The sequence below is a fragment of the Phycomyces blakesleeanus genome (assembly GCF_001638985.1).
Source record: "Phycomyces blakesleeanus NRRL 1555(-) unplaced genomic scaffold PHYBLscaffold_19, whole genome shotgun sequence".
Classification (NCBI taxonomy): domain Eukaryota; kingdom Fungi; phylum Mucoromycota; class Mucoromycetes; order Mucorales; family Phycomycetaceae; genus Phycomyces; species Phycomyces blakesleeanus.
This window is the reverse complement of record NW_017265152.1, coordinates 741,305-756,341: the sequence shown is the minus strand read 5'-3', so window position 1 is coordinate 756,341 and position 15,037 is coordinate 741,305. Positions and strand designations below refer to the sequence as shown.

The 15,037-nt window shown below is 41.1% G+C and overlaps 4 protein-coding genes across 4 annotated transcripts; 2 read left to right on the top strand and 2 right to left on the bottom strand.

The window, feature by feature from the left end:
- Nucleotides 1–32: 32 nt before the first annotated feature.
- PHYBLDRAFT_159639 (hypothetical protein) lies at nucleotides 33–1,362 on the bottom strand. The gene is made up of 3 exons (XM_018434027.1): nucleotides 897–1,362; nucleotides 555–845; nucleotides 33–429 (listed from the first exon to the last, which is right to left on the bottom strand). The coding sequence occupies exons 1-3, from the start codon at nucleotides 1,345–1,347 to the stop codon at nucleotides 101–103; spliced, it is 1,071 nt and encodes a 356-aa protein (XP_018288336.1). The 5' UTR covers nucleotides 1,348–1,362; the 3' UTR covers nucleotides 33–100.
- A 162-nt stretch (nucleotides 1,363–1,524) lies between these two features.
- PHYBLDRAFT_60196 (hypothetical protein) lies at nucleotides 1,525–6,452 on the bottom strand (the record flags this gene model as incomplete). Its single annotated transcript, XM_018440609.1, has 3 exons — nucleotides 1,525–3,832; nucleotides 3,915–5,419; nucleotides 5,499–6,452. The coding sequence occupies 3 exons, from the start codon at nucleotides 6,450–6,452 to the stop codon at nucleotides 1,525–1,527; spliced, it is 4,767 nt and encodes a 1,588-aa protein (XP_018288335.1).
- A 2,789-nt stretch (nucleotides 6,453–9,241) lies between these two features.
- On the top strand, nucleotides 9,242–11,096 carry PHYBLDRAFT_135377 (hypothetical protein). The gene is made up of 5 exons (XM_018429714.1): nucleotides 9,242–9,603; nucleotides 9,687–9,768; nucleotides 9,849–10,021; nucleotides 10,129–10,264; nucleotides 10,316–11,096. The coding sequence occupies exons 1-5, from the start codon at nucleotides 9,529–9,531 to the stop codon at nucleotides 10,996–10,998; spliced, it is 1,149 nt and encodes a 382-aa protein (XP_018288334.1). The 5' UTR covers nucleotides 9,242–9,528; the 3' UTR covers nucleotides 10,999–11,096.
- Nucleotides 11,097–12,247: 1,151 nt separating this feature from the next.
- PHYBLDRAFT_148839 (hypothetical protein) lies at nucleotides 12,248–14,691 on the top strand (the record flags this gene model as incomplete). Its single annotated transcript, XM_018432169.1, has 3 exons — nucleotides 12,248–12,467; nucleotides 12,617–13,278; nucleotides 13,378–14,691. 3 exons carry the CDS (start codon nucleotides 12,248–12,250, stop codon nucleotides 14,689–14,691), a joined length of 2,196 nt encoding a protein of 731 aa, XP_018288333.1.
- Nucleotides 14,692–15,037: the final 346 nt, after the last annotated feature.

Below are 15,037 nucleotides of genomic sequence, written 5' to 3'. Positions count from 1 at the left end.
ACTAAACTAAAGAAGTTGCATTCCCTGAAAGTACTGTAATTGAACAGTCGGATATTATTTATTTTGAAGAGACATACACACACACACAAAATACTTTAAACTATAGAATGAATGGTACATTGTAGGCATTTTCTTTGCGCACTTGTCCAAGAACTTCATGTATGTGCCGCTGGTACCAATCACGTTCTGATACAGACATAATCCATTCGCTCTTGAGAGTAGTATGTCCAAATTTCTTTTTACAAAACCAAATTATTGGCCAGACGATTATCCACAAACAAGAAATGAAAAGAAGAACTTGAACGACCCTATTGTCAGACGTTCGTGAGATCCATGAGCTTGTCTTGACAATGACCTTGTGGCTTTTCATCCTGTAAGATATCTCGACTGTGCTAGTATATCCATGTGCACGTATAGCTGCTGTAAATGCTATAAAAAAAGGTGATACACATAAGCATATAGAGTGGAAATACTTTAATAAATATACACACAATTGAAATAAAGAAATAAAGAAAAAAATAAAAAACTCTGGGCAAGTTTTCTAAACTCCATACCTTTAGTGAGTTCAGGATAATTCCAGTTAACTACTTTTGTTAACTGAAGTTCCTTTAATTTGTTTTTTTCATGGACATATTCATCGCAAAGTGCACGAACAGCCTTGACAAGACCTGTCTTCTTATCAGGCAAAACATAGATTCCTTGACAGATTGGAATGATGTCTTGACTGCAATCCACATCAAATGTAAAATCATCCACTCGTTGGGTTACTGGCTCACTTTCTTCTGTGATATTGCCATCTGAATCTCGAGTAGTTCTACGTCTCCAATGAGTTTCTTCATGATAGCCTGATAAGAGGAATTAGAAATGCAAATCAAATGTGTGAAATGAATAATCACCATAAAAATGAACAGCCATTCCAGGCACAGTATTGTGTTCATTTAAGAACTGTAATAATGCTTCGCCGTCCCGATTAAGATGATCGTCACGAGAGATAACCTCTTCAGTTGTTCTGTAGAATGGTGCATGATAGATGGAGTAGTTTGGGGGCGGAGGGCGACCTCGATAAGGATTTTCTTCTTCATTAGCTAACAATGGATCTGTAGAAGAATTGCCTTCTCCCGGATCGTCTGAACTAGGAGGATCGAATGAAATGATCGTGGCATCTCGGACAAATCCTGCGAGGGGTCGTTTTGCAGGAGGTTCCTGAGAATTTAAGTCATAAGGCTTAATCGCGTCGTCATAGGAAGGGAGGGAGCTCGATCCCGCTTCTTCAGGAGGTGCAGAGGGAACAGCTGAAGAAGAAGGGGAGGTGTATGTATAGTAATAGTCATGTAATTTCTTAGACATGATAAAATAAGAGAGAGAGAGAGAGAGAGAGAAAGAAGAATTATCAAAAGTTTTCTCTATTTGAATAGTAAAACTTATGAATAAAAATAAATATGATTGACTTAATTAGATACAATTACACAAAATCTACACTGAAAATATAAATAAATAAATAAAATGCCAAGAAACCGATAATTTTTAGTATGAAGAAATCGACAAAGAAGACGGCGGGGGCGAATAAGAGGTTTCAGACCGTGTTGTAGTATCGAGTGCTTCCGCAAAGGCAGAGTATTGTCGTGCTTTGACCAGATCTACTGGGCCTACCAAACCTTGTTGATGATAATCGCCCAATCGCAAAAGAGCTTCCTTGTCCTCCAATTCCGCTGCCATCTCCCAATATGCTAAAGCCTTGCGCATATCTTGTTCTACACCAAACCCTTTCTCATAGCACTTGGCTACTTGTACAAATGCTCCAATGTCTCCTCGCTGGGCCATAGAAAACAGCCATTTGAACCCTCGATCCGGATCTTTAGGTTGACTGTGACCCCATCCATGAAGATGATATAAGCCTACCATCAAACTAGCATCCTCCCGTTGGGATCCATCTTGCTGAGAGGCTGCCAAGAACCGCTTATAGGCTTCATCACGCCAAGTGTCAGCTTCTGTAGAATCTTCTATTTTTTCTGCCATTGTGTGTTTTATATTGCCAATAGCCAAATCTGCCAATGGCCCACAATTGAATTCGGAGGCAGTCTCGTACCATTCCAATGCTTTAGTGCTGTCTTTTTCGATTGACTCAGCATATCCATTCTCAAAGTACGAACCAACCATTAATGCTGCCATACCATCACCCAATAATGCGGAATCATAATAAAGCTCAAATGCAGTTGTGTAACTTTGCGGTAATATAGTGTTAGTCTTTGAATACAGCCCTTGGTGATAGAGATGTCCAAGTTCCCGAAGTGCTTCGGGAACCTTTTGAAGGGTGGCGTCTCGGTAGAGTTGAACTGCAGTGTAGTAGTCTCCCTGGCTAAAAAGCACACGTGCGAGCTCATATTTGGCTTTGGCATGACCCTGCCTGGCTGCCTTGACGAGGTATTTACGGCCTGCAACCGTGTTCTGGTCAAGACCTGCGCACCCCTGGCCATGGTACAGACCCATCTGATACTGTGATTCACAATGTCCTTGTTCGGCTGCTTTCCTATACCACTCCAAGGAGACTTTTTCATCACTGCAAATCACACCAAGTCGCCACATTGCGTCTGTATGCCGAGCTGTATTGGCCGCCTTTTGGTACCACTTTCTGGCTTCGCTCACGTTTGACAAGGATCCAGTCCCTCGGCCGAATTCATAACATTGGCCCAATAAATAGCACCCCACGCCATATGCTTTAATATCATCTCCATCCTTCAGAACCGGCGGAGAGCGAGTGGCATGACATAGATCCAAGAATCCCAAGAGGTCATCCTGCTGCAAGGCATGGCCTTGGAGGCGATAGGAGGCGAGCATAACCTGCGCCAGGCGTGTATCTGCTTTACTAAACCATGCTGCTGCTTCACGATAATCCTCCCTGCAGTGGTAGAGTTCTGCTGCCCTGACCATGGCGAGAGAATTACCATGTTGAGCTGCTGATAGGAAAAAAGCAAGTGCACGATCTGCTTCTACTTTATCAACCCAAATACCTTGTTGATAGATGTTTCCTAACTCAACAAGAGATTCAACATCACCCAAGTGAGCAGCACGTTCGAGCCATTCGATCGTCTCACGTCCGTCCCACCCTCCGTTTTGGAAATTTTCCTGAGCCAATAAGAGGGCATATGCTCGCATGCAGGATGCATGTCCCGCAGAGACGCCTTGTTCGTATCGCTCCTTTGCCTCCTCTTCTTTACCATTGTCTATAGCCATTTTGGCAAGCATGTACGCAGCCGCTCCCTCACCCTCGTCTGCAGCCTGACAGAACCACCGCTTGGCGGAGACTGGATCCGAAGTTTCCAGTAAGCATCCAAGTAAATAACGGGTCTCCCGTGCTTGGCGACGAGTTTCTGAATTGTGCTGGTTCATATCTGTTAAAAAAGGCTCTAGCTGCCTTGCAAGCCCCAATGCTTTGGAGTTCAATTGATGTCTAACGCATAGTTTTGCAAGGTGAAACCGTGCGCGTATCTGTATCCAATGTGTTGCAGGATGTAGCGTATCTAGGGCAGCGTCGTACCACGTCATGGCCTCCAGGTCTAGGTTTTGTGTTTCACACAATGCACCCAACATTTCAAACGGCTCCACCAAAGCCTCCTTCTTTGCGTTTTGTTCTGTCATGTCACGCAGATACGACCGTACCTCTCGTTCATCCTCAGTGCTTCCCCTGCCTTTCAATATTAGCTTTGCTTTAGCCAAACGAGCCAACCAGCCAACTTGACTCAATAATGGGTGTTGGGTAATCAGCCGATCATAGTGAGCAAGCCCAGTGCTTTTCCCAGTACTTTCCAGTAAATCTGCCCATAACAGACCAGCCCTGATAAATAACAAAACAAGAGAAGTGTGTTATATATAAAAACTGATTCAAGACAGAGCACATACTCCTATAAGACTCTTACTTTGCATAACCTAGTTTCTCCGCTTTTTCCAAGCATTCAAGAGCAGTGACGGTACTGCGAGGGACGGACCAGCCGTGTTCATGATAACGAGCAATCTCACACCAGGCCTTGGGGAATCCTCGGGAGGCGGCTTCTTCCAATAAACAAAAACCGGCACGGTGTCGCTCCGTTTGCTCCTCGGGTGTATTTAATGGACTAAGCCCACGACCAGTCTCGTACACTTGGGCCATTGCACATAAACCTTCTGGATTGTGATGTTCATCGGCCGCCTTTTTGAGCCATGCAATAGCTTCAGGATGACGAGAGGGGTAGTTTGAGATAGGGTCGAGTAGAATTTTAGCGAGTTGCACCATGGCGTCAGGGTTATTCTGTTTGGCTGCCTGCTCAAAAATCGATTGAGCCCTGCGATGATCGATTTGTGTTAATGGGGCCATACCATAAAGGTAATAGAGACCGAGACTATAAAGAGCTGTGCAGTGGCCACTCTCAGCTGCCTTGGTATACCATAAAAATGCTTCGACGCCATTCTTTTTCAAAATAATCTTGTTGTTCTGCACTAGTCCATTGGCCAACATGAGTGCTGTCTGGAATTGACCGTCTACGTGACCCATGAGCGCACTTTTTTTGTAATAATCAAACGCGCGTGTCAGACAAGGCTGAACGACAAAATCTTTATGCCGCCTGTGATCATTCCGAACACCTTCTTCGTAACACGCACCAAGCCAATAATATGCTTCATCATAGCCTTCATTTGCCAATGTCAATAGTTGATTAAAGCCAGCTCCAGGGTCCTTTGGAGTACACAGGCCCAATATTCGGTAGCGTCCAACCATTAATCGAGCCTTTTGTCTTTGGCGTTCTTCATACACAGTTGTATTCAAGAGTTTCTTGCTTCTCAAAACATTTTCTGTAGCAAGAGCAATGTCACCATAAATCATATTGACAGTAATATCGCTCTCTTTAGATGCGCGTTTATACCAAAAAAAGGCATCCGACCACTTCTCCTGCTGTTGATAAATATCTGCCAGGACCATTTGAAAGGTAATAGAGCCGGCTTGTGCGGCCACGCCATAGAGAGCAAGGGCATCTTCGAGGCCAATAAGACAGTCGCGACCCTGGCCACGTTGCTGGCATAGGAGCCCCAGGGCCCGCAGATCTCCCTGGCATGCTGCCTTGGTATACAAAGCATGTGCTTGTTGCTTGTCGCAAGATACCCCAATACCTTCTGCATACATCATCCCAAGCGCGCGTTGTGCTGGAGCATAGCCTTTATTTGCGGATTGTCCGAGGTGGTCAAGGGCACGCGACAGATCCACCGTCGTCCCCAGTTGCCCAAAGCGGTAGTTTATGCCTACCAAATAGTGAGCTAAGGCCGTAGCGTTAGATGACGCCTGTTTTATGGATGCTGCTTGCTCGTAACAGCATAAGGCTTTGCGATGATTTTGTGGTACATGGTCGCCTTGTTCGTAAAGAGATCCGAGTTGCAGCAAAGCTCTTATATTGTCCTACACAGTTGAGTTCATATTTATATTTATATTTTTTATTATTATTTATTCTGCAATATATAGGGGGCTTGATTATTACCTGTTCGGAGGCAAGAGTAAGCCAGTGTATTGCACTTTTCACCAAAACCTGACGCTGGTCTTCAGCGGACAAGAGCAATGATTCATCAACCCATGTGTCAACATACTGAAGCAAAAGCATCGCAAGCCCAGTCTGGGCATCAGACAGACCTTGCTTAGCTGCTCTTTCGTACCACGTGCGGGCCCGCATTCTTCGATCCACCGAGGGAACCAGCGTTAATAGATCTCGCTCGCAATACAGTCCGAGAGCGTATTGAGCTTGTGGATTAATAATAGCCGCCATATGTAATATTTCGAGTGCCTTTGGTATATTGGGACGTATACCATTGCCAATAGCAAGTAGAATTCCAACTTGGTACTGTGCCATAGCCCTTACCGATGAATCATCTTGTTTGTCAGCTGCTTGTTCAAACCATGCCAAAGCTTCTATAAAATCTGCATGGTGGTCGGGTGTCCAACCATGAAGATAGCATAAACCGAGTGGGTAAAATGCCTCGATATGACCTGCATGGGCAAGCAAGAACAATCGTTCAAATTCACTCGGTGCCCGCAATTGTGATACTCGTGGTGTCAATCGAGTAATATTTCCTTGAAGACTAGAAGAAATGTTGCTTGTGGCAGCAGTTGTGGTAGTGTTTGTTGTGGTCATAGAATGGCCTGACGAGAGAGATGAAGATACGGAAGGGATTGATAAGCTACATGAGGGAGAGGACAAACCAGTGGATTGAATAGAATGAAATGTGTTTTGGGGACGAGGGCGGGAACACAGTAAGTCTGGGAGTGGTGGATCTGTGGGTAGTAGATCAGAGAGACGGAGCTTTTGAAGATAGACTTGAACAAGGTGGGTTGAGGGATCCAGTGAATGAAAGACTCTCTGGCGAACCTCAGAACTACTGTAGCGTAAAGTCTGGCGATGATTGTCCAAGAAGAGGTCTCGGCTTACTTGGACGCCCATTATTGTTTAAATGGGTGTGTATGTATGTAAACTGTCAAACGATAGAAATATAAGTGCCAGATGGTTATCTTTGAAATGCAATGCAATGCAAATCGAATAGGTTCCTCAAACCAACCAATTCAAAATATACGTTTAATTTTCAAGAAGGGACAAGAAGAGATAATCGTATACAAAAGAAAATGTTCACATTCAGCGCCTAGACGAATATTTTATACTGAAATAAGAGTCAAATGTTTGGTGGGCGTGACAAACATAAAATAATAAACCAACGCCTTTATTCTTCTTTATTGCTCTGCCTTTTCACTTGTCTCAAATCATCCTTGTTCAAGTCAAGCCGTTTAATTCATTTACTTTTTTTTAAAATACTATCATAATTACGAGAGCACAAGACTTATTGACTGGTCTCATATATACAAAATGAAGGACGAGGGTCTCGAAAAATATAATTTGGTTTACACACACACATAGACTTTGTATTATTGATATTATTATAATTATTTTAGGGGCAATGTTCTTTTAAAAGTCAAAGACTTTAAGAAAATCTGTTCATTAAGAGCACTATTTACTCATATGACAAAGACATATATGATTAATAACATTTGGTCGATTTAATTTCTTTAGATAGTGCAAATATAAATACTTAAGCTTTTAATATTAAGTAGCTTATGCATATTATAAGCAGAGTTTGTTTCAATATTCATTGAATAAAATGCAAAACTCGAGGTTGGTGAAATTAGGATTTAAAAATTGGGACTAAGATGAGAGTGCACGTGACTTTAAAAGCAGTCAAATGCAGAGTTCATAAAAATAAAATCCCCCGATTACATATGTATCTTTTGGACATTTTAGGATTTTTGTTGTTCAAAAAAAAATACAGTAAAAAGAACACACATAGTATTACTCTAACAATATACATTTTGATATCAAATGGTTATCAGCTTTAATTCATATACACTTGTTATAAATATAAAGACTTTTTATTACATTTGTTAATATTAAATGCTAGAAACTACAAGGTAGTAGTAATCAAGGTATACTCATACTTATTTTGTTTTTATCAGGACACATCTACACCAAATTTTATTAATATTTATTTTCATATTTTTCTAAATTTGTATTTAATGGAACAACTGCACCTCCTTTTTCTTCTCTTTTGCTTCTATTTATTTCTCACTCACTTTAATTCTTTGGTAAGTTTAATATTAAGATATTAACTTCTTCTATGCACTCTATAGGATGTTCAAGAAAGCAAACATTATTAACAAGTATTTGCAAGTCAATGTCAAATAATTAAATAGTTTTTTTCAACCATTCAAAAATCATTAAAAGCTATTTTTTCTACAATGTTCTATCACTAAAGCGTCATCTTTTGATGATCTGAACACCCTTTTCAAAAGCGGCCGAGAACCTTAATCCTCTATTACAGAGATTTTTTACTTGATAAACATTGATCCAAGCTTATATTGCTTTTAAAAGGTGGTTTATTTTAAAGAACAAATCCATATAAAGGTATGTTTGAGTAGAGCCTGTAACTATGGATACATATATAGCCAAAATGCTAATAGATTATAGCATTTTGATTCTACATAAGTGTCATTGTTAATTATATCTTATTGTCTAATAGTATGTAAAACATTATCATTGTCAAATCTAAGAGTCCATTATTACAACCTAATATTGAACTAACATTGGATTGTTTTATTATTTAAAAAGTCTGCTATTATAGACATTTAAGATACTATTATAGGATGCCTTTTTTTTACAGTGAGGAGACCATGAACCATTTTACTAGCCTTGCAAAATACTAGCTAAATTTCTAGAAGAGGTAAAAAGGCTATAACTTTTTTTCAAGGGCTTCAGAGGACAACATAATTGGCTTTAGTTTGCCGATCTTCTCAAGCATCAAAAGTTTATCTTGATTCGAACTTGGTAACAAGAGATCATCGAAAGCCATAAGAGTTGACGTAGCCTGAATGTATTCAAAAGTTTATGAGATGCAATGCAAGTGTCTTTGTCTACATTTAGTTCGTGATCGTCAATTTTCAGATGCTTTAAAACTATTGACGGAGTGTCATTGTTGTCTGACTCATTCTTTTTTTTTGTGTAAAGTTGAGGTTGGCGAGCCTCTATTTCTACAAGGCCAAAGAGGACATCACAGCTTTCGTTTTGTATTTTCTAAAGTGAGAGATGTTGAGAAAGAGCCATGGTGTTTGCAAAAAGAAATTGGTTTGAAATAATGTTGTTAATTCTTTCACATTTTTTGCGTTTCAATAAATCTTACTGCTCTCAAAATGATTTTTATGAAGTCCTAAAAAAATTAAATGACGTCTCAAAATAATATTCAGAATTTCCCGAAAACTTTTAAAAACGTCCCAAACTCAACCGAAAATATTTCACCAAAAAAAATTGAAACCAATCTGAACATTTGATTTTTTTTTCTCGGGCTCACTATAGCCGTAAATAATGCTGATAATTCATCGTCTTATTCAACCTTTTTGCACACATTCATACGTGTGATTCTGAGCGTGTATATACATATATTCTATATCTATATATCTATATACATTATGGCTACGTCACATTACAGTGGAGTCACCATACAAATTCTACATCTCTTTAAAATGGGGTTTTTTTAATGAAAGGTTGCGTCACCTAGGAATTTTTTTATACAAAGCAAGGGGAAGGGGCTGGGGTTGGGGTGAAGGGGTTGAGGCTCAAAAACCATTTTTCTCTCTTTCTTCTTAACTTTTGTTCTTTCTATTGTTAAATACAAATTTAACCTCCCTCTACCCCGTTGGAATACATACAAATAGCCCTTGGCATTCACAACCCTAAGCAAACATAGAAGTCAACGCACCTGTTCATGTTTTGTGAATCACTGGCCTGTAATCAACGATACTCCGAACAAGACAGTATAGAGCAATATCACCATAATCGCTCTCTTAAAGTGAAAAAGAAACTTTTCCAAACGGCTTCTTAAAACCAATCCTCTTCTTTTTGCTCCCCTTTTCCTCCCTAGCCAATTTTATTCTTTTTTTTATTATTATTATTCTTCCTCTTCTTATTTCTATTCATTATGTCTGCTATTAATGTACGCCGCGATGTTAAAGATTCATTCTATCGTTACAAAATGCCTCGTCTAGTCGCAAAGGTAAGCCACATTACTTGAATGATCATACTTTATCTTTTTTTTTATTCTTACTGTTTTTTTTATATAATTTTTTTACGTAAAAGGTCGAAGGCAAAGGTAACGGAATCAAGACTGTCATTCCAAACATGACTGATATCGCGCGTGCTCTTTCTCGCCCCTCTTCATGTAAGCATTACTACTACTATTATTTTTTGTAAAATAAAATAGATTTTGATTACTGATCACATCTTATGAAATCATCCTAGATCCTACAAAGTTTTTTGGCTGCGTACTCGGTGCCCAGACCACTTGCGATGACAAAAATGAACGTTATATTGTAACTGGTGAACATGATGCTGAAAGACTCCAGACTATCCTCGACAGTTTCATTTCCAAATTCGTTCTCTGTTCTTCTTGCCAGAACCCCGAGACCGATATTGTAAGTTGGGAATCGATTAGTTTTTTATTAAAAATATAAATAAATACAATTACAACAAATGTTTTGTACATAGTCATCTATTAACCACGGGATTTTTTTCCTTATAGATTATCAAGGGTAATGATATTTGGATGGACTGCAAGGCCTGTGGTGCTCGTAACATGGCCGATATGCGCCACAAACTGGCTACATATATTCTCAAGAACCCTCCTGCTCAGGCAGTCAAGAAACAGCGCAGACAGCGTATGGCTGCTACTGCTCAGGCCAATGGTACTGATGAGCATGGTATGCCAGATCAAGAACTTCAGGATGATGATGATATGAACGGCTCGGACGATGACCTTATTACTCAGCGTATTAACAAGGAAGCTGCTGGACTCAAGTTGGAAAGTAAACTGGCCCAAGAAGGATGGTCCGAAGATACCAGCGAAGCTGCAGTAGCTCAGCGTATGAAAGAACTTAATGTTAAGTCTGGCTCATTTGGTAATGGCGACGACGACGATGAAGAAGGCGAAAATAAGTATGAGCAGTTTGGCGAATGGCTTGAGAAAGAGGAAGCTCCTAGTGATGAAGATATTATTGCCAAGGCTGAAGAGTTGGGTGTATTTGGAAAGTACAAGTCTGTCCAGGTCCTCATGCAATGTATCTTCGATGCCTCTGTCGTCGCCCAGATTCCTAAGCGTACCAAGCTCCTTCGCAAGTTTGTTAAGGATGATGAGAAGCACCAAAAGGCTGTGTTGGGTGGTATCGAGCGATTGGTGGGCAACGAATATAAAGACACCTTGTTGAAGAAGATGCCAAATATTCTTATGGGACTTTACGAGGCTGATATCATTGGAGATGATGTATTTATCAAGTGGGGTGAGAAGCCCTCAAAACGCTATGTTGACAAGGAAGTCTCCAAAGAAATCAAGAAGGCAGCCAAGCCTTTCTTGGAATGGTTAGAGAACGCCTCGGAGGAAGAAGAATCTGATTAAAGATTGATCGGGTGGATATATTTGTATAGACAGTACAGATGACATCAATAAACAAACAAAAAAAGCAAAAAAAAACACACACACAAAATTAAAGCATCATTATGAACACTATCCCCTCCCCTTTACCCTCCCCCTTCTCCTTTTCCCCTCCTTTTCCGTTTCAATGTATTTGATCTAATTCTAGTTACTTAGGCAAGGGGACTTAGGGATGGAATTGAAGGGATATATACAGTAGATGAAGTGTAGAAGAAAGAAAGAGAGAGAGAGAGAATAATAGGGCATATGCAGTATTAGAATCTATAATAATGTACCAAAGTCACCTTTGTACTCCTTCTGGATTGAATACAATGCAAGTAATAAGTAAGGGCGAGAAGACAAACAGGAGGGGCTCTTACGTGACTTTGCGGTATTGGTGTGTTGAATGCATGCATCTTGCCACTTCTCTGGACCACACATACACTTCCCCCCTGAAGTAAAATCAGCCGCAATTCTTCTCTTTTTAAAAGAAAAAGAAAACACACTCAAAAGGTTCAAGTAAAAGCCCGAGTCTCGCTTTTTGGCGGCTTATCGACCGAGGCGCATTTTATTCTTTTTCATTTGTGAGAAACAAGTTAAAAGTGACCCTGCATCTATGTGTATATGTTTACTGCATTACCCAGCACAAACACCATCGTTAAAGATCGACCAAACAAAAAAACGATTGGTTGTACAATTTGTAAAAGAAAGGCATACACAACCTGTTTAAAGATGCCTAAGAGGCTCAAACAATAGATCCTGGTATATTTGACTGAAAGGAACCAGTCTATGTAATCCAGGTGGATTTCGGTGCTTAGCTTTGTTCGATTATTTGTAATAAATGTGTTGGAGGGTTTGAGTTCAAATGCTGGTTGATAATGTGCGCACTATATTGTAAGTTGCAGGAACTACATGCGGAAGACTCTTTATTCTGTAGAAACGAAATTAGATGGTTCTCGTCTTAGCACGCGTATTTCCCCAATGTGCGGATCCCGTAGTTTTCTGATTCTATTCAGAGAGAGCTGGAGCCTTTACACTGCATGAGAGTTGTAAGATACATATATTGTTGATCATCCTTAGGCAATGCTGCAATCAGGAGTGCTTATACTGGCTAACTTTCTAATTCAAACAATCTCGTTTTCTCGCAAACTTCCAGCGCATATATTACCCTCTCTCCTTCTACACTTGCCTCTTTCTTTCTTCATCATCTCGTTTACAAATCTTTTATCGATTGATGGGCCTACTGAATTTTGTGAAGCGCAACAAAAAGGATTCTTTGCCGGATCCAATTGTTGTCGAACATGAGCCTGAGCCTGAGCCCTTGTCACTACCAGATCTAGAGGCCTTTAGGTCACCTATTGCCGACACTTTTATGTCACCTGTGGCAACCGCTCCTGCTGACACTAGCTATAGTTTACTCGACGACATTTGGAAAGAACTGACACCTAGTCAAGGTAATAGGCCTCAATATAGTATTAGTATTTTCCATTAAGCCAACCAGGATGAAATGCGTAACTTCATCCATCGATGTCGCCATGTGAGCCTAATAAAGGCAAGGGGGTTAATCGAACAAGAATCTCATATGTGTACTATGTCCTTGTAGCTGCTGTACTGCCAACGCCGCCTGTACCACTAGCGTTTACATCAATCCCTGCAGTACAGACACCCAATAATTACACAGCAGTCCATGATCTTCGTAGCCCTAGAGTCTCCTCACCAGCCCGTCCAACTCCTGTATCAGCTCCTATTAGCCCACCAGTAACCCCTCTATCAAAAGTGGGTCCCCAGCCTCCATTCATGAGAAACACCGAGGCGGATCCAGAACCCAAGGAAGCCCGCATTGTACGTTCCCCTTCACGCCCAGTTTTGGTTAAAAAGTCTCCAGAATCCCCAAAACCGGTTAAGCAACTGCAGCACTCTCCATCCGTACCGCAGTTGTCATCTATCCATCCTATTCAGCTCGGACAGCCGCCTGTTATCTCAAAAGCCCTGATGAGTAGAATGAAGGAAAGACATCGTCAAGAATACCGTCTCACCTCTCAACCAACCTTTCAAGAGCGTCAAGTCAGCTCGCCTTCAATGCCAAATCTTTATCGTATGGCAAATGAACAGCAGCAGCAACAGCAGCAACAGCAAGCATATATGCCTCGCCACAAGTTGCCTCAGTCCAAGTCGTACGGCAGGTTAAATATCCCTGTTAATAACATGATCCAGTCTCCTTCATTAGCCATGGACATTTATCGACAGCCTGCCCTCCAAATACAGGTAAGGGAACAAGGCAGCTGCAATAATAAGCAACTGTGGGACAACATTTAATTACACAATAACTTACTTTTGATTTATTTCTTATCTAAATGCAATTAGACTGATATCCTGCCGATACATTCGATGTATCCTGGTCAGCCTGCTCCTTTTATGATGGCTGATCGCCCGATGCACAGACCTGACTTAGTAAACGGACAGTCCAAATTACAAAGGTCCAAGTCAGCTTATCCAGCCATGCAGCAGGACTCCCCCATATTACCCACGACTGGTGCCCGCCGTCCACTCCTGACATTTGACCCCTCCGAGCAGCTTCCGCCGCCACCGCCACCCAATACCACACCTATTACTGGGGATATCGTGTATGAGAAAGCCGAATCCCCGACCAAGCCTGAGAAAGCCAAGGCCGAAAAGACCAAGACTGAAAAGGTCAAGGGCGATAAACTAAAGGTAGAGGCTGCAACCGAACCAACTACAGCCGAGAACAAGTCAGACGCCAAAGACGGGGATATCAAGACAGACAGCCCAAGACCTGCTTTGTCACACGTCAAACCATTGCTGATTCACAAAAAGACAAGATCAATGTCAGAGCATTCTATGAAGCGCATGCCTATTACACCCCCGGAATGGATCCCCCCTGTGCCCATGCCTAGTATTTCTCTGCAAACAGATGGTTCTTCAGACATGCAGAGCAGAAAGTCGGCTGTTTCAATAATGAGCCAAGACAGAATCATCTGCCGTCTTTCAGGGCTACCCAATAAGCTAAAGAAAGAGCTGGGCTGGATGCGTATGCGTAAAGCTCATTATTCTGTACCTAACTTGCCTTCATATGCAGACACTGAAGACAGAAGAGACTGTGAGTCACTTCGTTCGGCCAACGACAACGACCATCACAATGAGCAGAATGTTTATCGCCAGCAGTATTCTAACCCTTACCCTCAACAGCAGCAGATGATGCTCTGTAGTGCAAGACAACATCAAACTCATCCATGGCCTCCTATGCACTATTACCACCAGCAATATCCATTTTATTCTCCACCTGTCTGTCACAAACATAATGGGCCAATCAGCCATACATCATCTAGCCGAATGCATCTTGAAGAGGGGCGTAAAATGCGATCCTCATCTAGTGGTGGCTCTCGTGGCTGTAAGAAACACCAGCATCATCACCACCATCACCATCATCATTACCCTCCTACCCCAGCTTATTTCCACAGCCAGGGACAGCCCAAGTGTACCTCAATTCTGACACATCATGCACCAGAGCAGCCAGAAAACGAAGAAAAAGAAGTAAAGGTTGATAAGACGGAGACAGTGCCAGTAGCAGCACCAGCAGCACCAGCATCAGTAGCAGTAGGAGTGCCAGTAGGAGTGTCAGTGGCGGAGGTGGAGAAAGTGGAAGCGGTGGCGGTTTAAGGTGTATGATTCTGTCTTGCTTGTCTTGCTTGTTTCATTTTTTTTATCTATATATTTTATTATCTATTTAAATACATATATGTCTTTCTAAATTACAATAAACAATAACAATTGTGCCAGAAATAGAGTCCAATTTATAGATTCTGCCTTTATTGGCTTGTGAATAAACAACCAAATCATTAGTTTAAAGGTGCCTAGCGTTTATAGCTTTATTATTAAATAATTGGACTGAATTCATTTGGAATTCAGTATAATTTTTTTTTACAAAGTTTTTAAAAATAATAATAGATATATAAATATTTTTCACAGTAAAAGGATCGGAATCAAAGTTGGAAAGGGGTTTTCT

Coding starts and splice junctions, on each gene's coding strand:
- PHYBLDRAFT_135377 (XM_018429714.1), top strand. CDS start 9,529: ATGTCTGCTATTAATGTACGCCGCGATGTTAAAGATTCATTCTATCGT. Junction 9,769..9,848: donor TCTTTCTCGCCCCTCTTCAT/GTAAGCATTACT, acceptor AAATCATCCTAG/ATCCTACAAAGTTTTTTGGC. Junction 10,022..10,128: donor AGAACCCCGAGACCGATATT/GTAAGTTGGGAA, acceptor TTTTCCTTATAG/ATTATCAAGGGTAATGATAT.
- PHYBLDRAFT_159639 (XM_018434027.1), bottom strand. CDS start 1,347: ATGTCTAAGAAATTACATGACTATTACTATACATACACCTCCCCTTCT. Junction 846..896: donor AATGGCTGTTCATTTTTATG/GTGATTATTCAT, acceptor TCCTCTTATCAG/GCTATCATGAAGAAACTCAT. Junction 430..554: donor TTATCCTGAACTCACTAAAG/GTATGGAGTTTA, acceptor CTTTTTTTATAG/CATTTACAGCAGCTATACGT.